The 23,163-nt window shown below is 37.7% G+C and overlaps 3 protein-coding genes across 3 annotated transcripts in view; 1 reads left to right on the forward strand and 2 right to left on the reverse strand.

Annotated features, from left to right (window-relative positions):
* Positions 1-9,512: 9,512 nt before the first annotated feature.
* LOC129738128 (uncharacterized protein K02A2.6-like) lies at positions 9,513-10,874 on the reverse strand. Its single transcript, XM_055729313.1, has one exon. The coding sequence runs from the start codon at positions 10,872-10,874 to the stop codon at positions 9,513-9,515; it is 1,362 nt and encodes a 453-aa protein (XP_055585288.1).
* Positions 10,875-11,321: 447 nt separating this feature from the next.
* Positions 11,322-12,254, reverse strand: LOC129738129 (uncharacterized protein K02A2.6-like). The gene has a single exon (XM_055729314.1). The coding sequence runs from the start codon at positions 12,252-12,254 to the stop codon at positions 11,322-11,324; it is 933 nt and encodes a 310-aa protein (XP_055585289.1).
* A 3,583-nt stretch (positions 12,255-15,837) lies between these two features.
* LOC129747064 (octopamine receptor beta-2R) overlaps positions 15,838-23,163 on the forward strand; it is a 305,644-nt gene continuing 298,318 nt past the window's right edge. The window contains exon 1 of the mRNA XM_055741114.1: positions 15,838-16,848. The gene's annotated coding sequence lies outside the window, so the exon portion shown is untranslated. The remainder of the gene's footprint in view (positions 16,849-23,163) is intronic.

The raw sequence follows: 23,163 nt of genomic DNA on the forward strand, positions 1-23,163 counted from the left end.
CTTCTGTTCACCGCTACATTGAAAAGGCAAATATGCGGCAACAATTATAATTTTCCCCATAGAAGTTTCTAATTCAATTCCAATTGTTTCTAAGACTTTTGTATTGAAAGAAGGAAGAAGTCTAAATTTGAGACGACTATTGATGACAATAGCTACACCCCCACCTTGTCGATCAAGTCGATCATTCCGTAAAATTTTAAAGAAAGCATTGCTTTTCAAGTTATTGTCTGGCTTTAAAAAAGTTTCAGTGATGGCAGCAATATGTATGTTTTGAGTTTTCAAAAATAAAAAGAATTCATCTTGGTTAGCCAGCAAAGATCTAGCGTTCCAATTCATAATATTTAAACATCTATTTGGATCCATGAGGGAATCGTAAAGTCATAATAATTTTGTTAGCATAATTAAAAGAAGTTTGGAAAGCTTCAAACATTGAATTTGCTTTCAACATAAGTTGCATCATTTCCATTAAATTTTGATGCAAAAATTTTAATTTTTCCTCAGTAATCTCACCCAAATCAACAAAATTGTTAGGATCAGAAAATGAAGGAGAAGAACAAGTATTTGAATTTCGGGGATTTTTCCAAGCCTTCGCATGAACGTTGAGACTTGGTTTTTTCCCATTTTTATTAGTTAAACCTGAAGAGGGAAACCCATTTTCAACCACCTCTGAGAACGATAAACAACGAGTCTGGGGCGCAGAATCAGCCCAGGTAACATTAAAATCACTTCGGGTATTACCCAGCCGTGATTCCAATGTAGGCCGAGGCTGAATGCGAACAGGCAGGTTGTTTGCCGGTCTGACGTGTGAAGACGAAAAAGAGGAAGGAGGAGAAGAAACTTTTCTGGAAACTTTGGGATTTTTCCTAGAAGCAACAATTTTTGCCCTAACGGGACAGTCTAGAGAATTCGAGGAATGATTACCTGCGCAATTCGCACACTTAAAAAATTCTGTTTTTGGCTTATCACCACCAAAAAGGCATTTAGATTTTTCATGATCGAATGAGCCGCAAAACATGCATCTGGCATTCATTCTACAATTTTTAGTGCCGTGACAAAAAGCTTGACAACGACGACATTGCGTAATATTTTGTAAAAAATTGGTAGTAGATTTACGAAAAGGTTCAAATTTTACTCGACAATGAAACATAAGACGAGCCTTTTCCAGAATTTTTAAATTATTAACCTGATCCTTTTTAAAATGGATCAAATAAAGTTCAGGAGCAAAACCAACACTACTGATATTATTCGTGTTGGTTCTTTTCCTCATTTGAATTACTTGAATTGGAGAAAAACCTAACAAAGAATTTAATTCAGCTGTGATCTCATCCGGTGTCTGATCGCCAGTGAGACCACGAAGTACAACTTTAAATGGACGATCACTTCTAGTGTCGTACGTAAAAAATTGGTGTTTTTTATTATTCAAATAATTTAAAACCTTTTGAAAATCATTAAAAGATTCCGCCAAAATACGAGCAGTTCCCCTTCAACCGATCTGAAAAGAAATCTTCACATCCTTGACGGAAGTGACGATTTCTTTTCGAAAGGCATTGAAGTCAGAAATCGTGACCGTAATTGGTGGAACCTTTTCATTTTTAAGAGTATAGGAAGAAGAAGGTTTCTTAGTACTCTTATCAGAATTAAATATGAATATTTCCTCATCACCGATGTTATGAAGGACATCGAATGAATTGGAAATTTCAACTTTTTTGGGCGATGGACCCGAATTAGGTTCGGCAATCCGTTTTCTTCCGGCCCTTGACCCGGCCGATGACTTCCCCATGCTGGAAAGAAAAGAGAAAATATGAATAAAAGAAAATGAAAATAATTTTAGCACTGAAAAGTGCTGATTGAAATACAGGTAAGGAAAAAATAAATAATGTAAAAATGTTCCTGCAGGTACACAGCAACGATACGATGCTCCGGCGTACGTGTTGACGGCTCAACGGTACAGATGGAAGTGAGCTATATCGAAGAATGGCGAGGCTTTTGTTTTAAAGTCCTTTGTGTAACTTACCAGAGAGAGGCAAACGAGAGAGGAGAGAATTATTTACACATAAATTTTACTGGCCGGCAATTTATGCTCAATTGATAAACAGCTGATCAAGAGTTCACTGACCGCATGTTGCGTCTTTCCATTTAGCTGTGTGAATTCTGCATAGGATTTGTTGCTGTTGTTGTTGCTGAGCGAAGAGGTGATATTTTTTTTTTGCTGCTGCTGTTGTGGAAACGAAGAGGTGAATTTTAGTTGTTGCGGTGCTGAAGATTGCTGTTTGACGATTTTAATATTTGGTAAAGAGTGATTTTGTCGTCAAGAACCAGATATTCAGGTATGTGATTTTTTTTAACTGCGATATTATTGATAATTTTACTTGACATCATATTTTTTTTTTGAAAAATTAAAATTTTAAAGCATTTTTATTAATTGATTTTTTTTTTATTTTTTTTTTGTGATTGTCTTTTTCTTTTGTGTTGATTTTATTTGTTCAATAATTCTTCTGTAGTATGGCTTTGTCTACAACTACTGAGCATTTTATACCAGGCTCGATTTCTTTCGGGCAGTACGTAGAGCAACTTGAGTGGCTATTTACCCATAATAATTATGCGGAGGCACGATACAAGACATCCTTTTTAGCGGTGTGTGGTACCGAAGTGTATTCGCGGATCAAGATGTTGTTCCCTGGGAGAAATGTTAAAGATCTTGCCTATAATGAAATCATTGAGGCGTTAAAAAAATATTACGATAAAAGTGATTCCGAGGTAATATCTCGCAATGATTTCTGGACAATGAGACAACGTCATGATCAGAAGGCCATTGATTTTTTATTGGCTGTTAAATTAGCAGCAGAAGATTGCAATTTTGGGATCATGAAGGAGAGTTTCATAAGGGATTTGTTGGTAATTGCAGTTTACGATAAAAGTTTACAAAGCAGATTTTTTGCGGAAGAAAATTTAACAGCCTCCAAAGCGGAGAAAATGCTTTTGAGCAATGAACTGGCATTGGAAAAAGCACGCAGATTGAACGGGTCAGATGAAAAGTTAAATATTATTGCGAGATTGGGGCGAAGGGAAGATAGACCATTTATAAGGGCAGATTATAGATATCAGAACAGAAGTGATAGTAGAGAAAGACAGTCAAGATTTAGAGAAAGAAGCAATAGCCGAGACAAAAGGAGAAATTACAAATCAGTATTTGTTTGCTCGTATTGTGATAAAAAAGGACACACAAGAGATTACTGCTATCTTTTAAAACGACGTAATCAATCTCCGAAGAAACGACAATATAATCAGCAAGCAGTGGTTAGGTTTTTAGATTCCCCTAAACCTGAAACATCTTCATCGACTTTATTTAAAAGATTTCAACACGACACAAGTTCGGATTCGGATGTTGAAGAGGATTGTTGTCTTATGATTTCATCAATAAGAAAGATTAATACTACGTGTTATATTCAGGCTGTAGTTGGAAATCATAATTTGACAATGGAAGTAGATTCGGGATCGGCTGAAAGCGTTATTTCGGAGAGTTTGTTTATTGAAAAATTTAAAGATTATGTTTTGACTCCTTGCAATAAGAGACTGGTAGTAATTGATGGCAAACGATTAAATATTTTGGGAAAAATTGATGTTGAGGTGCAGCTCAACGGACTGAAGGAGCGAGTACACATGGTGGTGCTTCAATGCAACAACGATTTTATACCTTTGCTAGGGCGGACATGGTTGGACATTTTCTGTGTCGATTGGAGAACTGCGTTTGCTAAGCCGAGGGTTGCAGAGGAGAGCGTCCACTTACTGACAGAGGAGAGATTGATTGAAAATGTTAAGTGTAAGTTCCCTAGTGTTTTTGACAACAACAGATCCAAACCGATAGTGGGTTTTGAAGGAGATTTGGTTTTAAAAAATAGCACTCCAATTTTTAAGAAGGCGTATGAGGTACCATTGCGTTTACGTGAAAAGGTTTTGAATCATTTAAAGGAGCTGGAAAAAGATAACATAATAACACCCGTTGAAGTTAGTGAGTGGGCTTCGCCGGTGGTGGTGGTTATTAAAAAGGATCAAGGAATCAGGCTAGTAATTGATTGCAAAGTATCCATAAATAAGGTCATAGTTCCGAATACATATCCGCTTCCTTTAGCACAAGACATTTTTTCAAAGATTTCTGGTTCTAAGTGTTTTTGTTCATTAGATCTAGCAGGTGCTTATACCCAGGTACTTCTTTCAGAGCGCTCAAAACAATTCATGATAATCAACACTATTAAAGGCCTTTATTCATACAACAGATTACCACAAGGGGCGGCTTCTAGTGCTTCAATTTTTCAAAAGATAATGGACAAAGTTCTTCAAGGGTTAGAAGGAGTGTGTTGTTATCTTGATGATGTGCTAATTGCGGGAAATGATTTGAACGATTGTAAAAATAAGCTTTTTTTGGTTTTAGAAAAGCTTGCTAAAGCTAATATAAAGGTAAATAATAAAAAATGCAAATTTTTTGTGGACAAGTTACCTTATTTGGGTCATGTTCTAACAGACAAGGGTCTTTTACCATGCCCAGAAAAAGTGAAGACAATTAGTGAGGCGAAGGCCCCGAGAAACGTATCAGAATTGAAAGCCTTTTTGGGTTTGATTACATATTATTCAAAGTTTATACCGAATCTATCCTCTCGTTTGTATTGTTTATATTCACTTGAATGATGATGTGAAATTTTTTTGGAATGATGATTGTGAAAAAGTTTTTAAGGTCTGCAAACATTATTTATTGAAACCTAATCTTTTGGAGTATTTTGATCCCACCAAACCGGTGGTGGTAGTTACGGATGCTAGTTCCTATGGGCTGGGGGGTGTTATTGCTCATTTTATAAATGGAGAAGAACGACCTATCAGCTTTACTTCGTATTCTCTAAATTCAGCACAAAAGAACTATCCAATATTACATTTGGAAGCTTTGGCAATTGTGACAACAGTAAAAAAATTCCATAAATTTCTTTATGGCCAGAAATTTACAATATTTACTGATCACAAACCATTGATAGGTATCTTTGGAAAACAGGGTAAAAATGCGATTTCAGTAACCAGACTCCAGCGTTATCTTTTGGAATTAGCAATCTATGACTACGATATTTGCTATAGACCTTCATCCAAGATGGGAAACGCAGATTTTTGTTCGCGATATCCGTTAGATCAACCTGTACCGAAAGATTTAGATAGAGAATATATTAAAAGTTTGAATTTTACATCTGAATTTCCGTTGGACTACAAAGAAATAGCTAAAGAAACAAAATTGGATAATTTTACAGCAAAAATATTACAATTTCTTGTTAAAGGATGGCCTGAACGTTTGAGTCGAGAATTCAAAGATGTTTATTCAGCTCATCAGGAATTAGAAGAAGTTGAAGGGTGTTTGTTGTTTCAAAATCGTGTAATAATTCCTTCTAGTATGAAATCAAACATTTCAAAAATGTTACACGCAAATCACTCGGGTATTACAAAATTAAAACAACTTGCCAGAAAAACTGTATATTGGTTTGGCATGAATAAAGACATAGAAAATTTTGTGAAATTTTGTACAATTTGTAACGATATCAATCCAATTTCAAAACCAGCCAACTATTCTAGCTGGATACCAACAAAAAAACCATTTAGCAGAATTCATGCTGATTTTTTTCATTTAGAAAATAAAACATATTTAGTTATTGTTGATAGTCATAGTAAGTGGATTGAGTTAGAGCATATGAAAAGTGGAACTGATCATACAAAAGTAATAAAAGTATTCATCCATATTTTTGCACGTTTCGGTCTGCCAGACGTATTAGTAACAGATGGGGGACCTCCATTTAATTCGGAGCATTTTATAAATTTCTTTAAAAAGCAGGGTATTCTGGTGATGAAAAGTCCACCGTACCACCCCGAAAGCAATGGACAGGCTGAGCGTATGGTAAGATTAGTGAAAAGCGTATTAAAAAAGTTTATTTTGGAACCGAGCATAAGGAAATTGGATACTGACGAAAAGATAGCATTATTTTTATTTAACTACCGAAATACTTGTGTTGGGAAGGATAACAAGTACCCATCAGAAATATTGCTCAGTTATAAACCGAAAGGATTAATCGATTTGATTAATCCAAAGAATAATTTTAAAGCTAATTTGATGGAATGTCATGATGATCAACATATTGATATAAAGCATAAAGATAAGTATTTTCCAGAAATGCAACCTGAAAGAAATTCTGAAGATGCTTTTGAAAAACTGAATAGAGGAGATGCAATTTATTACAAAAATAATAATAAATGCAATATTCAAAAATGGGTTCCAGCCCAGTTTTTAAAACAACTTTCTGCAACTATTTCACAGGTGATGCTAGGAGGACGGATTGTTCTGGCGCATAGGCGCCAATTAAAGTTGATGCCAGCTTCTCAGCAGAGAACAGCAGTTCATTTTGTTTTGCAAGAAGATGGTGATTTACCTCAAAACAGTAAACATGGCAACAGCAAAAGGCGACGCAGTGAAGAAGAGGAAATGGAACAGTTTTTGTCAGATTCGGATTCCGATTTTTATGGTTACCCTGCCGATTCTTTTATGTACCGAGGAAATGATGAAAAAGATGCATTGACCATGGACCATGAAACAGTTCAAGTGAGAAGATCTGATCGAAGATCTAAGAAGAGACGTAAACAAGATTTTGTTTACTATTAAAAGAAAAATGAAAGTGCAATTCAAGTGAATATTATCATTAATTTTATAATTCAATATGTTTAGATACAATTCGGAAAGGTTAAAATTTGTTAAGAAACTGTTCAGAAAAGTTCAAGTTTGTTTAGATACAATTCGAAAAAATAAAAGAAAAGAAAAATGTTTTTTTTACATTATAATTTACAATTTATTATAATTTGTTCTAAAGGGTAGAGAAGTTGAAGTATCCACACTAAGCGTGAATAGTTATCGAACTCAGGGGCCGAACCCCATTCGATGAAGAGAGAGAGTAAGATAGATTGTACTTGTAGAGAGATCGAGGGTTCGAGAAATGTATATGATACAGGTTGAATAAAGTCTCTTCTTCTACCGACCACCAACCAGACCAGTTGATGTTTTTTATTATAACGTCCGGATATTCCCTTTTTATAATTTTGGAATCATTAAATTTAACAAATTATTTTTCGATCGTTTTGACTAGTAAATTGATTTCGTTCCCCTGGTTGCATATCTCTGCCGATATTTAAGTTTTTAGATTTTTTGTTCAGGAAATTTATTCAAGATTTTTAATACATAAAATTTAAATCAACTTAGCAGATGACCTATAGAAAGCTTTGAACAGAAAACCTCCGAAAAAAGACAGCATTTAAGAATTCCCGTGTCTTCTGAGTATTTTTGGCGTTTCAAAACTATTTTATAAGCTTTCAAATTGTGAAAAAAAATCTCTTCAATCATATATAAACATTTGAGTTTTGGCCGTTATCCTGGAATTACCGGAAAAAACTTCTCACTTTTTGAAAGAGGTTACATTTTTTCTTAGCAACGCTGTATCTCATTCTTAATTGAACTGATTTTCAAAATTCTAATTTTATTTATATTTTGATAACATGATCCTCAAAATTTACTATTATTCGTAACATGAGAATAAAATTAAAAATAATCATAGTGTCCGAAACTGGCTGTTATGATGCGCGCATTTTTTTTGTTGTTGTGATTTCTTAATAATTTTCATCAAACCTGCCGATTTTTTATACACCCAATATAAGATTTTAATCTCTACAATCGATTGATATGCTTTTTATGTGGTTTCTTAAAAAATTGTACCAACGTTTTCTGAATTTACTAAAGGATGTCGGAATTCAAAAAAATTTTCAAATGTTTTGTAACAAGCAAGTCGGCAGCTTCACAACCCTCCGGGGAACCTCAATCAAACAAAATAAAAATCACACTAATGTAAAAGAAGAATCTCTTTTTAAGGTTATATTACTGAAATAGATGATGCCGCTCAAAATATTATGCAATACGAAAGAATCTTTTTATTCAAATGACACAATCAAGAATTAAATTTTTTTAAGCGATTTTTATGCATATTGCCTCTAACTTCTCACATATAAATTAAAACTCGACATTAAAAGTATTATAGACTAAGAGGTTTTAATTTTTGAATACAAGTTGAGATTGTTAGTGTCGTTTTGAAACCACACTGTGCATGAAAGATTTAATTGATTCAGAACTTCAGGGCTCTGTTATTTTGAAAAGCTGAAAAACAATCAAAATGATGAAGACAATGACAAAACTACGAATTACGTAAAATATTCTTACGTATCATCAGAAACCACCCTACGTAGCCATGCGGGCGATTCCCACAGTCTGTAATAGGAACCTGGATCGAAAAATCGGACCAAAACCGGTCGAAATTTGGTACGACGAACCCGTGAATCGGTCCGAAAACAGACTAGAAAACCGACCAAATTCGGACCAACTCAGTGCTCGGGTGATACAAGTTTCCTGACGACGCGATGCGATGCCGAAAACAAACTTTCAAAACAATTGGTCCGGATTTCAAGACCAATTTCGGTCCGATTCCAGATTAAAATTGGTCAGATCCCAGACCGTGTCTAGACGGATTCCGTACCAAAATAGGTTCGTTTTCTGAATCCAAATTTGCTGCAATCGTAAATTTTTTATACTATTTGGATTTATCAAAAAGTTCAAGTTAATCAAAATAAATTTATTTTAGTTAACATCTACTTAGATAACACGTATTATAAAATAATCATCGCGTTACCTCGAAGAATCTGGATTGGTTTACCATTGCTTTCTGTAAGATCGTCGTCCTCTCCGTCTAACGGTCAGTAGTAATCTAACCTACCTGTCTGTACACGATTAACTTGAATACAATCAGTCTCAGGACACGTCCATAAATGTCGTGAATAAGTACTGGGTATAAAAGACGTAACGAAAGGAGTTGAGTCAAAGGATATGTAATAAATAATAATAGACAATACACTACAACCCCCCTTTTACTTTTATGAATGAAACAATATGGTATTGTGAATTTATTTAGGAAATATCAAATTATTATAAATTAATGTGGAATATAATCATTAAACTTTGCCGGTTGTTGTCTTATTCTTTTTGGTTCTGTTGTTGAGGTGGTCTTATTGTGGTTGTCTTGTGATAATGGTTCTAACACATAGTTGTTGTTTTCCGCATCCTTTTCGGCAGATACTAATTCATTAGTTTCTTCTTGGCGAGAACTGTTATCAGAATCTTGATTATCTCGGAAAATCTTTTTCAAATGAGCTGAACTGCGACGATATTCTTTCCCAGTGTGTAACGATTTCACTGTTGTATCTGTTCCTTTCTTTTCACATACAACATACTCTTCATTAGCATATTCAGTTTCCAACTTATTATTCTTTTTCATTCGTTTAATCAAAACGTGGTCACCCACGAAAATAGTACTCTCTTTGGCTCGTCTTTTGCTATCGCTGTATTCTTTCCCTTTAGCTTTTACAAGAGCGTCACGATCCATAACTTCCTCGTCTTCTCAAAAATCTGTGAGTGACGGTAGCTTCGTTTTAATTCTTCGGGCAAACATTAATTCACCCGGAGATTTACCCGTCGTGGGATGTCTTGTAGCATGATAGGTCAGTAAGTAAGTACGAAGTTCTGCTCTCCAATCTTTCCCTAGTTCTTGAGAGATTTTCAATCGTTTCAGGATGGAGCGATTTTGGCGTTCGACTTCGCCATTGGCTTGGGGCCAATAAGGTATAGTATTCACTATTTTGATGCCGTGATCACTACAGAATTTATTAAAATCCACGCACTCAGCACTCAACTGAGGCGCATTATCTGCTTTAATAACTGAAGGAACTCCGTATCTGCTAAACATGATTCTTAGTTCGCGGATAACATCCTTCGATGTTATGGTGTTCATCTCGCAGATTTCCATAAACCTACTAAAACAGTCAATCACCACTAGCAGATGTTGGCCATCGGGTAAAGGGCCTAGAAAATCAAGCGCCAGTGATTGCCATGGTGTTGTGGGAAGCTGACTTCTACGCATAGGCTCCGGTGGATCCGGTGCTGCTACGAGGGTACATCCTCTGCAATTTCGAACAAATTTCTCGACTTCTGCGTCCATCTTTGGCCACCAAACATTCGTACGTAAATGATTCTTCATCATTACGATACCCGGATGACCTTCATGTGCTGTGCATAGAACCAAAACTCGGAGATCTTTCGGTATAACAATACGGTCACCTCTAAGGAGAACATTTTGAACACTGCATAGTTCTCTTGAAACTACTCGAAAGTCAATCGGCAATGAATCAAGTTCGTCAGTTGATATTTTTTTTATAATTTCATTTATCTCTGGGTCACTACTTGAAGCTTCCTTGATTTGGTCCCATGCTATCGCAGCTGCACTCGCGACGCTTTCAATAATTTCTCTAACAAAAATTTCTTCTGTACTGTCAAACGGTATCGGGGTAGTAACGGAAAGCCTGGAAAACACATCGGCCAAGTTGCTTGCTCCTGGTACATGGACTATCGAGTAATTGAACGCCTGCAGTCTAAGGACCCATCGTTCTATACGAGCGCAAGGTTTTGAGCGAGGTGTAAAAAGAAAACTCAATGCTTTACAATCCGTGAAAATTTCGAACACTTTGCCCAACAGATAATGCTGAAATCGCTCGACACACCAGACGATGGCTAGTGCCTCTTTTTCGGTCTGGCAATATCTTCGCTCGGTTTCTGTTAGCGATTTTGAGGCAAAGCTAATGACCCGGTGTTCATTTGAAGAGTCAAACTGAACCAGCATTGCGCCTAAAGCGCACGGACTGGCATCGGTCATGACAACGGTACGATCTTCTACTTTGTAGAAGCCTAGATTTTCTATTTTAGCCATTGCTCTCTTTATTTTATCAAAAGCATGCGCCTGTGAAGAGCCCCATTGAAATGCGATGTCTTTATTGAGCAACCGACGTAAAGGTTCATCGATGGTTGAGAGGTTTGGAATGTACTTATTCATGTAATTCGCTAGCCCAAGGAAGCTGCGAACTTCTGGCTCAGATTGAGGTTCACGGAAAGACAGCAATGCTTTAACTTTGCTTTCACAGGGTCGAATACCAGATTGAGAAATAGTGTGGCCCAAGAAATCCAGCTCCGTTACTCGAAATTTGCATTTCTCCCAGTTAAGTTCCACTCCACGAGATTTGAATCTGGTAAGGACCTAAAATAAATATACTTCATTCAAACAACAATCCATTCATTTTATTTATTTAATTCATTTAACCGATCAGCAGTACAATAAAAATAAAAAAAAAACAGGAGAAATCAAACACCACATTTCATGTTACTGTACCTCTTGTAAACGATCGTCGTGTTCCTTCAAATCACCTCCTTCTATGATGATATCGTCTAGATACCAATAAGTGCCAGGGCATCCGGATAAAATTTCGTCCATAGCCTTTTGGAACAATTCTGGAGCCGTCGCTAATCCGAAGCACAAGCGCTTGAATCGGAACAACCCCTTCGGAGTTATGAACGTGGTGATATCCTTAGAATCTTCCGATAATTCGATTTGCAAGAAAGCCTCACGGATGTCTAACTTGCTCCAAATTTTGCCTCTTCCCAAACGGGCCAGGTAGTCGTCTACTACCGGCATGGGATGATGTTCTCGAATGATGTTTTCATTAACACGGCGCAAATCTAGACAAAGCCTAGGTTCCCCGTTTGCTTTTCCAACTACCACGAGTGGTGATACCCAGGTAGTTGGACCTTTTTTCTCTTCAATAATATTCCGTTTAATCATTTCTTCCAGCTTACGGTGAACTGCGGCTTCTAGCGGTAATGGAATACGACGCATAGGCTGGAAAACAGGGACCACGTCTGGTTTAATTCGGATTTTTGCCTGAACACCGCTAATTTTAGTAAAGGGACGCGAAGACTCTCCCAGTTGGTTGACTTCTAGACCAACTCTTAGGACACCTAAATCCTTAGCGGTTTTGTCTCCTAAAAGGCATTTCTGTCCTCCTTCCACAACCAAGAATTCTGCATCCACTTTCCTATTTCCTACAGCTATGTTGGCCCAAAATGTACCGAGGATGATTAAAGGGTCATCTCTTCCGTAGGAGCGCAGAATTTTATTACTCCCTTTGGTCGAAGACTTTACTATGATTCGCTTGTTTTTCAGGGAGGTCCACATAGCATCACTGATGAGATTTGCGTCTGCTCCAGAATCCACAAGCATCTCAAGCTTTACACCTCCAATCGTACATGGAATCATATTCGATTCGTTTCCCGAGTAGAATGCATAGTAAACCTTTTCCTGCTTGGCCTTGTTTCCGAGTTCTGGGTTCGAAATACTTTCTTTCAGAACATTTGCTTCAACACTTCGAACCTAAAGAAAAGTTTTGAATAAATAATCTGAAAAACATTCTAATGTTTTCAAACTCATACCTGATTCTGCGGTCTAATTTGCGTACGGTTATTCTGCCGACAACAATTCTCATAATGGCCGAATCGACGACACTTTTTGCATTCTTTACCTCGAGCCGGACACCAACGAGATGTACTTATATGCCCCTTGTGTCCACAGTTGAAACAGCTTCTAGAATCAGCATGATCCTCGAATCTGTTTCGTTCCTGAGTACGTTTTCCCGAGATTTTACCGGTTAGTCGTTTCATTTGGTGTTGGCCAGCATAATGGACACTCGATTGCTGGTCGTTGGAAATAGCTTCAATTTGTTGTTCAACGCCTTCTTGAGAGACACCCAGAGCTTCGATTTCCGTAAAAGCTAGATCCTTCATAAGGATTCGTCTGCGAACTTCGTTTGACCGGCATCCTTCAAGCACAACATCCGTCAGGTAGATGTCGGTCAAGACTCCCTGTACTTCGCTTCCATATTTCTCGAAGCCACATTCGGTCACTTGCTGCTTCAATCGGATGATAAAATCGGCAAATCTTTCACCCGGATTCTGTTTCATTTTCCGTAGTTTACTTCTCTCCGAAGTGCACTGATGTTGGGGTTCAAAGAAATCATCTAACTTTTCCACCGCGGCTTCGTAGTACCTAGGCACCAAGCAAACCATTGGAACATGGTCCTTGTCCTTCAGGTTCTTGAAGACCGTTTGTAGTGCTGGTCCCCCGAGATGTAGCAGTTTGGCTTTCATAACTTGTTGATCGGTGATGCCGTATGCAGCAAAATAACATTCTAATGCATCCTTCCATGATCGCCATTCCTTAACCAGTCTTCCGGTTTCAATCTGGTTACAGCGGAATGGTGGTACTGGTCTATTATCTTCCATCTAGAATTCAGAAAGATTCCCATAAGTGCAAATCTCAAACACTTCACAACTTCAACTATCAATCACTTTTTTAAACGAGCAAAGCAGCCAGATAATTTCTTTCCTCTTGTAATCTCAATTTTTCGACTAACGTTACTTTTCCAAATCTATTCCTTGGCAAGTGAAAACAAACGAAAACGTCAACAACATTTTTTTTTTTTTGGTAAATACTCACTATCTACAGATTACCCAACTTGAGCTTTATTCAACCATAACTCAACTACATTATTTACTCATTTTCTCGGTTAAATTTATCGCTTTACTTGAGTAAATCATTGAAGCGTGAAGCTCACTGTTTTCGCGCACTTTTCGTGCAGATTTTTTTCTCCCAAGCATTTAGTCCCGTACAATAGCAAAATTCCAAAATTTCACTCATTGTTCGAACAATAGCTAATTCCCTTGGAAACAGTTTTACACTCAACATCCGGAAGATACTTGAATCCTCGCTTAGGAATAAGTATGTTCCTATTCACCCTGAAAAACACAATTTCTGTTATCCGCCGGAGGATCCTTAAAAATCCTCGCACAGGAGCTCGCTATTTCCTGTTCTCCCTTGAAAATTAGTGATTAATTTTCATCATCAGTCAGGGGGATTCCAAAATCCCCGCACAGGAATTTCATCCTGCACTCCCAATCCGGAAGACCCCAAGGTCTTCGCACAGGAATTGGATCCCTGCTTTACCGGGAAAATTTTGATACAAACTTTCCGCCCGTAACTGGAGGGTCCTAAATACCCTCGCTAGGAAGTAGTATCTTCCAGCTCCCATTTGCTCAGCTATACAAAATACTCACATTTGGCTGCCCCGTAGCGGAACCTCCGGTTCTTATTTTCCAATTTTGATACTCACCATGTGCTTGTAAAATAAAATTTCCCCTCGTCGCCAGGTTGTAAGATCGTCGTCCTCTCCGTCTAACGGTCAGTAGTAATCTAACCTACCTGTCTGTACACGATTAACTTGAATACAATCAGTCTCAGGACACGTCCATAAATGTCGTGAATAAGTACTGGGTATAAAAGACGTAACGAAAGGAGTTGAGTCAAAGGATATGTAATAAATAATAATAGACAATACACTACACTTTCCATCGAACAAATTTATGACAAATAAAAAACTATAGGATTGCTATGATTGAAACCGCAACGTTGCGAAACTAGACGACGCGTCGCGTAAGAAAAACTGACCGAATTCAAACCAAATCTGGACCGATTTGACCTGTCAGGTCTTGTCTTTAACGCTGCGTTTAGTAGCAGGGAAATGGTCCAGAAAATAAGACGAAAATTGGACGTTTTTCAACTGACAAGCTTTCTTTTGACAATAATCGGTCCGATTGTCAGAGGCGCTCAGATCCGGGAAGGCACCGGGAGAGCAATCGATTTTGATCGATTTAAGTTCTCCCGGGGGCTTGTAAAGCTGCCGACTTGCTTGCTACAGAACACTTGAAAATTTTGTCGAATTCCGACATCTTTTAGTAAATTTGGAAAACGTTGCTACAAATTTTTAAAACCAAATAAAAAGCACATCAATCGATTGTAGGGATTTTAATGTATCATTGGTTAAATAGCAGCGTTGCAAATCTTAGTTTTTTCATTAGATCAATAATAGAACTCTTAAAAGGAATATTCTTCCACTGAGATTCATTTTTAACAATTATTTTTATATTCCCTCATTGCATTTCCTGGCATTAAATAACCACTTTGAAAGTTCTCAGCATTATTAAAACTTTGCTCGCGTTTCCATGTACATATTTAGTTTTTTCTTGTCTTGCTGCCAGACATGCTGAGAACAGTTAGCGTCCATTACCAGGGGGCTCAAATCGAGCTTTTTGGTGTGGAGGAGTGTGGTGGTGGGCCACTAAGAAAATAATAATAACTAAAAAAAAAAGAATCAGCATACAGCCTTGGAAAAACTTTTCCTTAAGGGCTTGAACACGTGAATATCGGCTTTGTAGGCAAGTGTTCTGACAGCTAAGCAATATCACAAGCCAATGTAAGAAAATTCAACGTATGTAACAACTCGAAACAATTGTAATTCGCATCTTTGCTCGAATTCGGCAAAACTTTTACTGACCCTTTCCAATTGAGCATTGAAACATTTTTCCCTGCACAATTCCTGACCCACCCCAATTCCGAACGCTTCATTCACCAAATAAGCTATGTACTTACACGGTTTCTTTGAAAGAGCCGGAAAGCGCGCGTACTTCAATAAAATAAAACGCACACCCAAATCATTGTTGTGGCGCAAATGAAATATGTATGTGCTCACTTCAACAACATCGCTACCTGACGATATGGTTCGGTGCTTGGTCCAAGTCCAATGAGATCACCGGCAGCCGTCTGGCCTGCACAGGTGAAATATTTCAACTCGGTCGTTCCGGTTCCAAGTACGCCACTGGGCAGCCGAAGCGGAAATGAAAACCGGGCGCATGCCCCGAAAATCCCGCCAAAACCGATAACAGCCGGTTGTTGAATGGGAAAGCGCCCAAGGACTGTCACCGAGATGGGTTTATCAGTTGCAGCTTCAACGTTTGCCGCGAAAAGACTTGATTCGTCTCCCTGCACAGTAATAGGGACAGCTCACGGTTTAGTAACGCGGCTTGTGGCAAATTCCGATGCCAGTCTAGTTCGAGTCCTCGACCGGGTTGGACACACACCTTAAAAAGTGCGCGCCCCTGGTCTAAAAACCACTCATTTAACCGGAGTTCTAGTTCCGGGTTTCAAGACCAAGGATGTCTCTGTGCGTGCGTGGGATACCAAACTTCCGGTCTAGTGATTCGAAACAGAAGTGAACTCACCGGGTGGATTGCGTTCATCATCACGTCCGGTGAAGCTCTTCTAACAAGTTGGAAAAGCGCCATAGTGGGGAACCAAGAAGAGAGTCACTTTTCGGTGCGGTCCCAGGTGATTTTTTTCGGGTCCGTTTGCCGGATCAGTGCCGAAACATCCGCCGCGGAGTGGGTTTGATATTTCATTTTTACGACCATTATCTGCCAATTGTGTTGGAGCAGCGCATTGGCATGGGGACGGTGTGAGAAAAAATAAACGAAAATTATCGATACATTTCGCGGCCACAGTTCGTTGAAGCTAAATTGATGCTAGTAGAATCGATAGGTTGAATACCAGAGGCCTCCCCCCCTTCAGTGGTTTTGTGTATCCGGAATATTGTTCTTCTCTGTGTAACGTGTCTATGTGCGTTTTGTAAATAATCTCGCAACGTCGACAGAAGGTGTCGGTTTACCTGTACATACTTGAATTCTGGCTGAGCGAATTGAGCAGCCGAAAACGATTAGAAGCTGTTTTGTGGATGTTGGAATGCGCGTATCAGCAGTGGCGCAGAATCTCTACCCTTCCCAGGAAGTTTGAAAACAAATTCACCGGACTGGGATTAGTTTTTCTGTTGTTCGAAGAATTGAAAAAAGCTCATCAAAATTGCTGTTCAATGTAGATATAAGAAGTTAACCCGTTGTAAATGATGGATTCTAATACTGGATCCATATGCTTTCCGGATTGTGTAAACCATAAATTTAAAAATAAGGTAAGTTTATGAGCAGATTTTTTTTGTCCTAAAATAAACAATGATATAGAGTACTAGGGGGTTGAAAAATCGATTTCACATGTTTTCTAAATGATGTGCAAAGTGGGATATTGGATATCCCGAACAGTGTAATAAAGGGTGATACGGTCAAAATTTGGTCAAGGGAAAACGCGTGTAAATCGGTGAAATCGTTTATTTAAAAAATCAAATTAAATTTCTTTTTCAAGTTTTATTAATATAAAATCCAAAAAATATTCAGTTAGGCTTCCGTTTTCCCAAATCCGAATTGCCGGGCCTTACGCTTAACCCCTGCCATCAGATTGTGTACAGCCACATTGTCCATCTCTTCGCCGCAGAAAGCCAATTTGCCTTGAACTGCTGCTCGTCCTTAGCAGTTTTTTGGTCTTCTTTAGGTTCCGCTTGACAATAGCCCAGTATTTCTCAATTGGGCGGAGCTCTGGCGTGTTGGGAGGGTTCTTGTCCTTGGGAACCACCTGCACGTTGTTGGCGGCGTACCACTCCATGGCCTTTTTACCCTAATGGCGAGATGCCAAATCCGGCCAAAACAGTACGGAACAACCGTGTTTCTTCAGGAGGGCAGCAGACGTTTACTCAAACACTCTTTCACGTAAATTTCTTGGTTGACAGTCCCGGGAGCTATGAAAATGCTGCTTTTCAAGCCACAGGTACAAATGACTTGTCAAACCAGATATTTTTTTCGCAAACTTTGACAGTTTCATGTGCTTGAAAATATCTGCTACCTTTCCCCTTCCTTTTGCCGTATAAAACTCCTGTCCCGGAAGCTGCTTGTAGTCGGCTTTGACGTAGGTTTCGTCGTCCATTACCACGCAGTCAAACTTCGTCAGCATCGTCGTGTACAGCCTCCGGGATCGCGCTTTGGCCGTCGTATTTTGTTTATCATCGCGATTTGGAGTCACTACCTTCTTGTGAGTTGATAGTCCGGCTCGTTTTTCGGCTCGATACACGGTTGTAGACGATACACCCAGCTTATTTGCGGCATCTCGGAGAGAGAGGTTAGGGTTTCGCTTGAAACTACCGGCAACTCTCTTTGTCGTCTCAGCGGCTTCGGGTTTTCGATTTCCCCCCGATCTTTTAGCGATTTTGACAGCTTTGCGTGCGAGTAGCTCGGAGTTTCGCGATGCGCGAGCAAAATTTTGATACGCTGCTCTTCTTCCTTGGACGGCATTTTGACAACTGAAGAGTGAATTCCAACAGAGTATTTGAATTATAGGGTACCGTAATCATGTCTGAACGTACCCCCACGCCGGGCATGATGACGTAGTTTTTATAAGATTCTTCATACATTCCATAGGAATAAAAAATAAATCTACGTTTTTCGTGATTTGCATACAAAAGTTCAGTAATTAGTGTTAAAGAACTAAAGTTAGTGTTAAAACAATTGATTACAGTATGAAATGTATTGAATAAAGAGCTTGGAATCATTCCAAAACTCGAATACGAAAATAGTTACGATAAAAGATGATTTATCGATTTCATATTTTACTGTTAACGAACTCAAAATTTGCGTTTTAAATGATTCATTAGAACTATTAAATGTGTCCTCATGCGGTATTTTCAATTTTTAAGCTAAGAATTTGCTCAGAAATTATTCCGAGTAATAACAATTTCCCCGAATAATTAGACGTTCCCGCGGTAAATTAGCATTTTATGCAGAACTGCAAACCAAACCGTGTTTTTTAAAGAAGCTCATAAATCAGAGAAGTTGAATTTATGAATTTGAGGACAGTGGCATACAAGTTACTGGCATAAATAATAATTTTTATGGAAAAACTGAAGAATTCGGTACAATGCTTGCTACTTTTCGTAACAACTACGTCATCATTCTGGAAATCTGCCAACCAATATGGCGGATGAGGTAACCTGTTATTTCGAAGAACTTTGGAATTCCAAAATCAAAATAGGAGCAACACTCTACACACACACACACACACCTTCAAAATGAGGGGTGTTCAGGTTTTTTTTTTATGGAAAATTGAAAGAAATACGTCAAGTTGATATCGACCAAATTTGGACCGTATCACTCTTTACGGAAGCGTTTTGTAATCAAACTTGCAGAAGGTTTCGTCGTCGATAAAAACGCACAACGGCTTCTACACAGCAATTGATCGTATAATTTAAGAGCTCTTGGTTTGACGGAAGCTGCTTGTTTTGACACGGCTTCAGCTTCTTCTGCTTGTTATGTGTCTTTAGACCTAATCTTACCTTGGCACTTTGAAAAGTGCTGATTGAGGATCCACATTTTTGGCCACATCCTGAACCGAAGCAGTTTTCTAACAGGCGTGAGCGAGCCTGACTTTCCGGTCCAAAGTTTTGTCCACCGAACCCGGTTTCCACCCAAATTTTTGTCCTCGAAATTGCTTCTCTCTCCATACTTCCGAATCAAATCCTTGCCTGCTCCAATCCCAACAAACATTTTTGCTGATTTAGAACGCCAATTCTTTTAACATATGCTGTGTTAAGGTGATGATTGCTCTTTCTTGTTGGCTAAAAAAAGATTTTTTTCAGCGTGTGTGGCAGTTTTATTCCAGCCACTAGAAAGAAGGGGAAAATTGTCTGAATAATAACTTGTTTAGCCTTTCTTCAACCGTTTTTAAAACCATACAAATTTGACAGACGACAGCTGTACCAATGTTTTAGAGCGCTTTTTCAACCATAACAAACTACACGCTTGTTTTTCTTAAACCATTCATGGATCAAAAATAACCATATTCAACCTTTTCTCGCGTTATGTTTTTTATGACTTCTCAATGAGAACCAATACCATGACTAATGAAGGAAAAGTTCAAATTTGGTTATTTTTCAACCATGATAAATAATGACAGACATAAAAAATTTCCTAAAAATCTTCCGGTTTAAGGGCAATCTGTGCATTATTTTTTTTTTGTTTCGATTTGCCTCTTTAGTTTGTCATCTCTTCGATAGATTAAATGCCCGCAATCCGATGAAGATCTTTGGTGCTGTGCCAAGGTGGAAGCCGCAAAATCATTTTCAGAACCTTGTTCTGAATCCTCTGGATGGCTTTCTTCCTCGTCGCGCAGCAACTAGATCAAATCAAAACTGCATACATTATCGCTGGTCGGAACACCTGTTTGTAGCTGAGCAACTTATTCATTAGGCAAAGTCTGGATTTTTTTTCCCGGGATTTCAAGCCAAATGGAAAGTCTGGATTCCCTGTTGATGAGAGAAATAAGAGATTTAGTATATTTATTACATTTAAATTGAATATCTTTAATGTGATTTTTGAAAGTAAGATTGTGAAATGTGAGTCCTAAGTATTTCACATGATCAGACCATTCTAATGAAACCCCGTTAATGGGACCATTCAAATATTACGTAACGCTTTTAGGGGGGGAGGGGGGTGTTAGCAGCTTGTTACATTTTGTGGATTTTGCTTACAAATTTTTAGACGAATGTGTTACGTAGGGGGGAGGGGGGTTGAAAATGCTCGAAAATTGCGTTACGTAATATTTGAATGGCCCCATGGTTATGGAATGATTTTCATTAGGTTTTAAAAGATTTGCTCTTGGCTTATGGGGAAATTTAAATAGTTGAGTTTTAGATGCGGTAGGAGAGATTTTTAACATTTTCAAGTAATTCAAAAAGGAATTTAAATTTTGTTGCAATCTACTGCGTACCACCCATAAATGTCGACCTTAGGCTGAAATCAAAGTTTCATCAACAAAAAATCTTCTACCTTTTCCTTCTGGTACATCAGGAAGATCAGAAGTAAAAATATTGTATAAAAGTGGCCCAGGTATACTGCCCTGAGGGACACCAGCTCTAATGGGTGTCCGTTCAGAGCATGAATTTTGATAGCTCACTTGTCAGGTTCGGCTAGTCAAATAATTTTGAATAATTTTGGTGAGATATACAGGAAAATCAAATCGAGCTAATTTAGCTATTAAACCTTTGTGCCAAACACTGTCAAAAGCTTTTTCAATATCAAGAAGAGCAACACCAGTTGAATAACCTTCAGATTTGCTAGCGTTAATCATATTAGTTACACTCAAAAGTTGATGTGTAGTAGAATGTCCATGACGAAAACCAAATTGTTCATCAGGGAAGATTTTAACCAAAAAAATTTCAAGTGCTTTTAGGCAAATTTTTAATAAGAATATAAAAAATCCCATTCTCCCCCGGGGCTTACATATTTTTTTGACTTTTTGAAAATCAATTTAATTTCATCAATATTTGTCTCACAAGAATTTTCGAATACTTTTTGCTAAGAAAGAATATCATCAAATTCATGGGAAATTTGAGCATCAATTGGACTTACCGCGTTTAAATTAAAATCATGAGCAGACTCAAATTGTTTGGCTAATTTTTGAGCTTTCTCTTCGTAGGTTAAAAGAAGTTTATCTCAATCTTTCAAAGTAGGAGTTTGCTTCTGGGGCTTTTTCAGAATTTTAGTTAATTTCCAAGATGGCTTTGAGTAGGGTTTTATGTCCTCTACTGCTTTTGCAAAATTTTCGTTGCGAAAAAATTTAAACGACGTTTGATCTCTTTTTGGAGGTCGCAATGAATAAATTTTAAATAAGGATCCCTAGTTTGTTGATATTGGAGTCGACAAATGTTTTTCAGTCGTATCAAAAACTGAGGATCTTCATCGATCAAATTGTCAAATTTCTACAGCCAAATCAATATCTTCAATTAAATTCAGTGGAACGTTTACATCTAAATTACGTTCAATAAAATTCCTACATCGCTCCCAGTCAGCTTTTTGAAAGTTGAAAGTTGATTTTAAAGGGTTTTCAATGGGACTTTGGGATAAAGAAAAAGGAACTGGAAGGTGGTCTGAATCGAGATCGGCATGAGTAACTAATTGACTACAATTCTCGCCTAAATCCGTTAGAACCAAATCAATTGTGGAAGGATTTCTAATCGAAGAGAAACAAGTATGCCCATTAGGATATTCAACAGTATAATAACCTGCAGAGTAGTCATTAAATAAAATATTCCTATTTGAATTTGATGAAATATTATTCCAAGATCGGTGTTTTGCATTGAAGTCACCGACAATAAAAAAAAATTAGATTTGTTTCTGGTGAGTTTTTGTAAATCGCGCTTTAAAAATTTTTTCGGTTCACCGCTACATTGAAAAGGCAAATATGCGGCAATAATTATAATTTTCCCCATAGACGTTTCTAAATCAATTCCAATTGTTTCTAAGACTTTTGTATTGAAAGAAGGAAGAAGTCTAAATTTGAGACGACTATTGATGACAATGGCTACACCCCCACCTTGTCGATCAAGTCGATAATTTCGCAAAATTTTAAAGAAAGCATTGCTTTTCAAGTTGTTGTTCGGCTTTAAAAAAGTTTCAGTGATGGCAGCTATATGTATGTTTTGAGTTTTCAAAAATAAAAAGAATTCATCTTGGTTAGCCAGCAAAGATCTAGCGTTCCAACTCATAATATTTAAACATCTATTAGGATGTATGAAGGAATCGTAAAGTCATAATAATTTTGTTAGCAAAATTTAAAAAAATTGGAAAACTTCAAACATTGAATTTGCTTTCAACATAAATTGCATCATTTCCATTAAATTTTGATGCAAAAATTTTAATTTTTCCTCAGTAATTACACCCAAATCAACAAAATTGTTAGGACTAGAAAATGAAAGAGAAGAACGGGTTTTTGAATTTCTGGGAGTTTCCAAAGCCTTCGCATGAACGTTAAGACTTAGTTTTTTGCCATTAGATAAAACCCGAAACAGGCAACCCATTTTCAATCATCTCTGAGATGGTTGAACGAGTCTGTGGCGCTGAACCAGCACAGGTAACATTAAAATCACTTCGAGCATTACCAAGACGTGATTCCAATGTAGGCCGAGGCTGATCGCGAACAGGCAGATTGTTTGCCGGCCAGACGTGTGACGACGAAAAAACAGAAAGAGGAAAAGAAAGTTTTCTGGCAACTTTGGGATTTTTCCTAGAAGCAATAATTTTTGCCCTAACGGGACAGTCTATGGAATTGAAGGAATGATTACCTGCACAATTCGCACACTTGAAAAATTCTGTTTGTGGTTTATCACCACCAAAAAGGCATTTAGATTTTCCATGATCTAATGAGTCGCAAAGCATGCATCTGGCATTCATTCTACAATTTTTAGTGCCATGACAAAAAGCTTGACATCGACGACATCGAGTTATATTTTGAAGAAAATTGGTAGAAAATTTACGAAAAGGTTCAAATTTGACTCGAGAATGAGACGAGCTTTTTCAAGAATTTGCAAATTATTAACCTGATCCTTTTTTAAATGTATCAAATATAG

Source organism: Uranotaenia lowii, chromosome 1, assembly GCF_029784155.1.
Source record: "Uranotaenia lowii strain MFRU-FL chromosome 1, ASM2978415v1, whole genome shotgun sequence".
NCBI lineage: Eukaryota > Metazoa > Arthropoda > Insecta > Diptera > Culicidae > Uranotaenia > Uranotaenia lowii.

Excerpts from the sequence above, each read along its gene's own strand:
- LOC129738128 (XM_055729313.1), bottom strand. The coding sequence starts at position 10,874 with ATGGCTAAAATAGAAAATCTAGGCTTCTACAAAGTAGAAGATCGTACC.
- LOC129738129 (XM_055729314.1), bottom strand. The coding sequence starts at position 12,254 with ATGATTCCATGTACGATTGGAGGTGTAAAGCTTGAGATGCTTGTGGAT.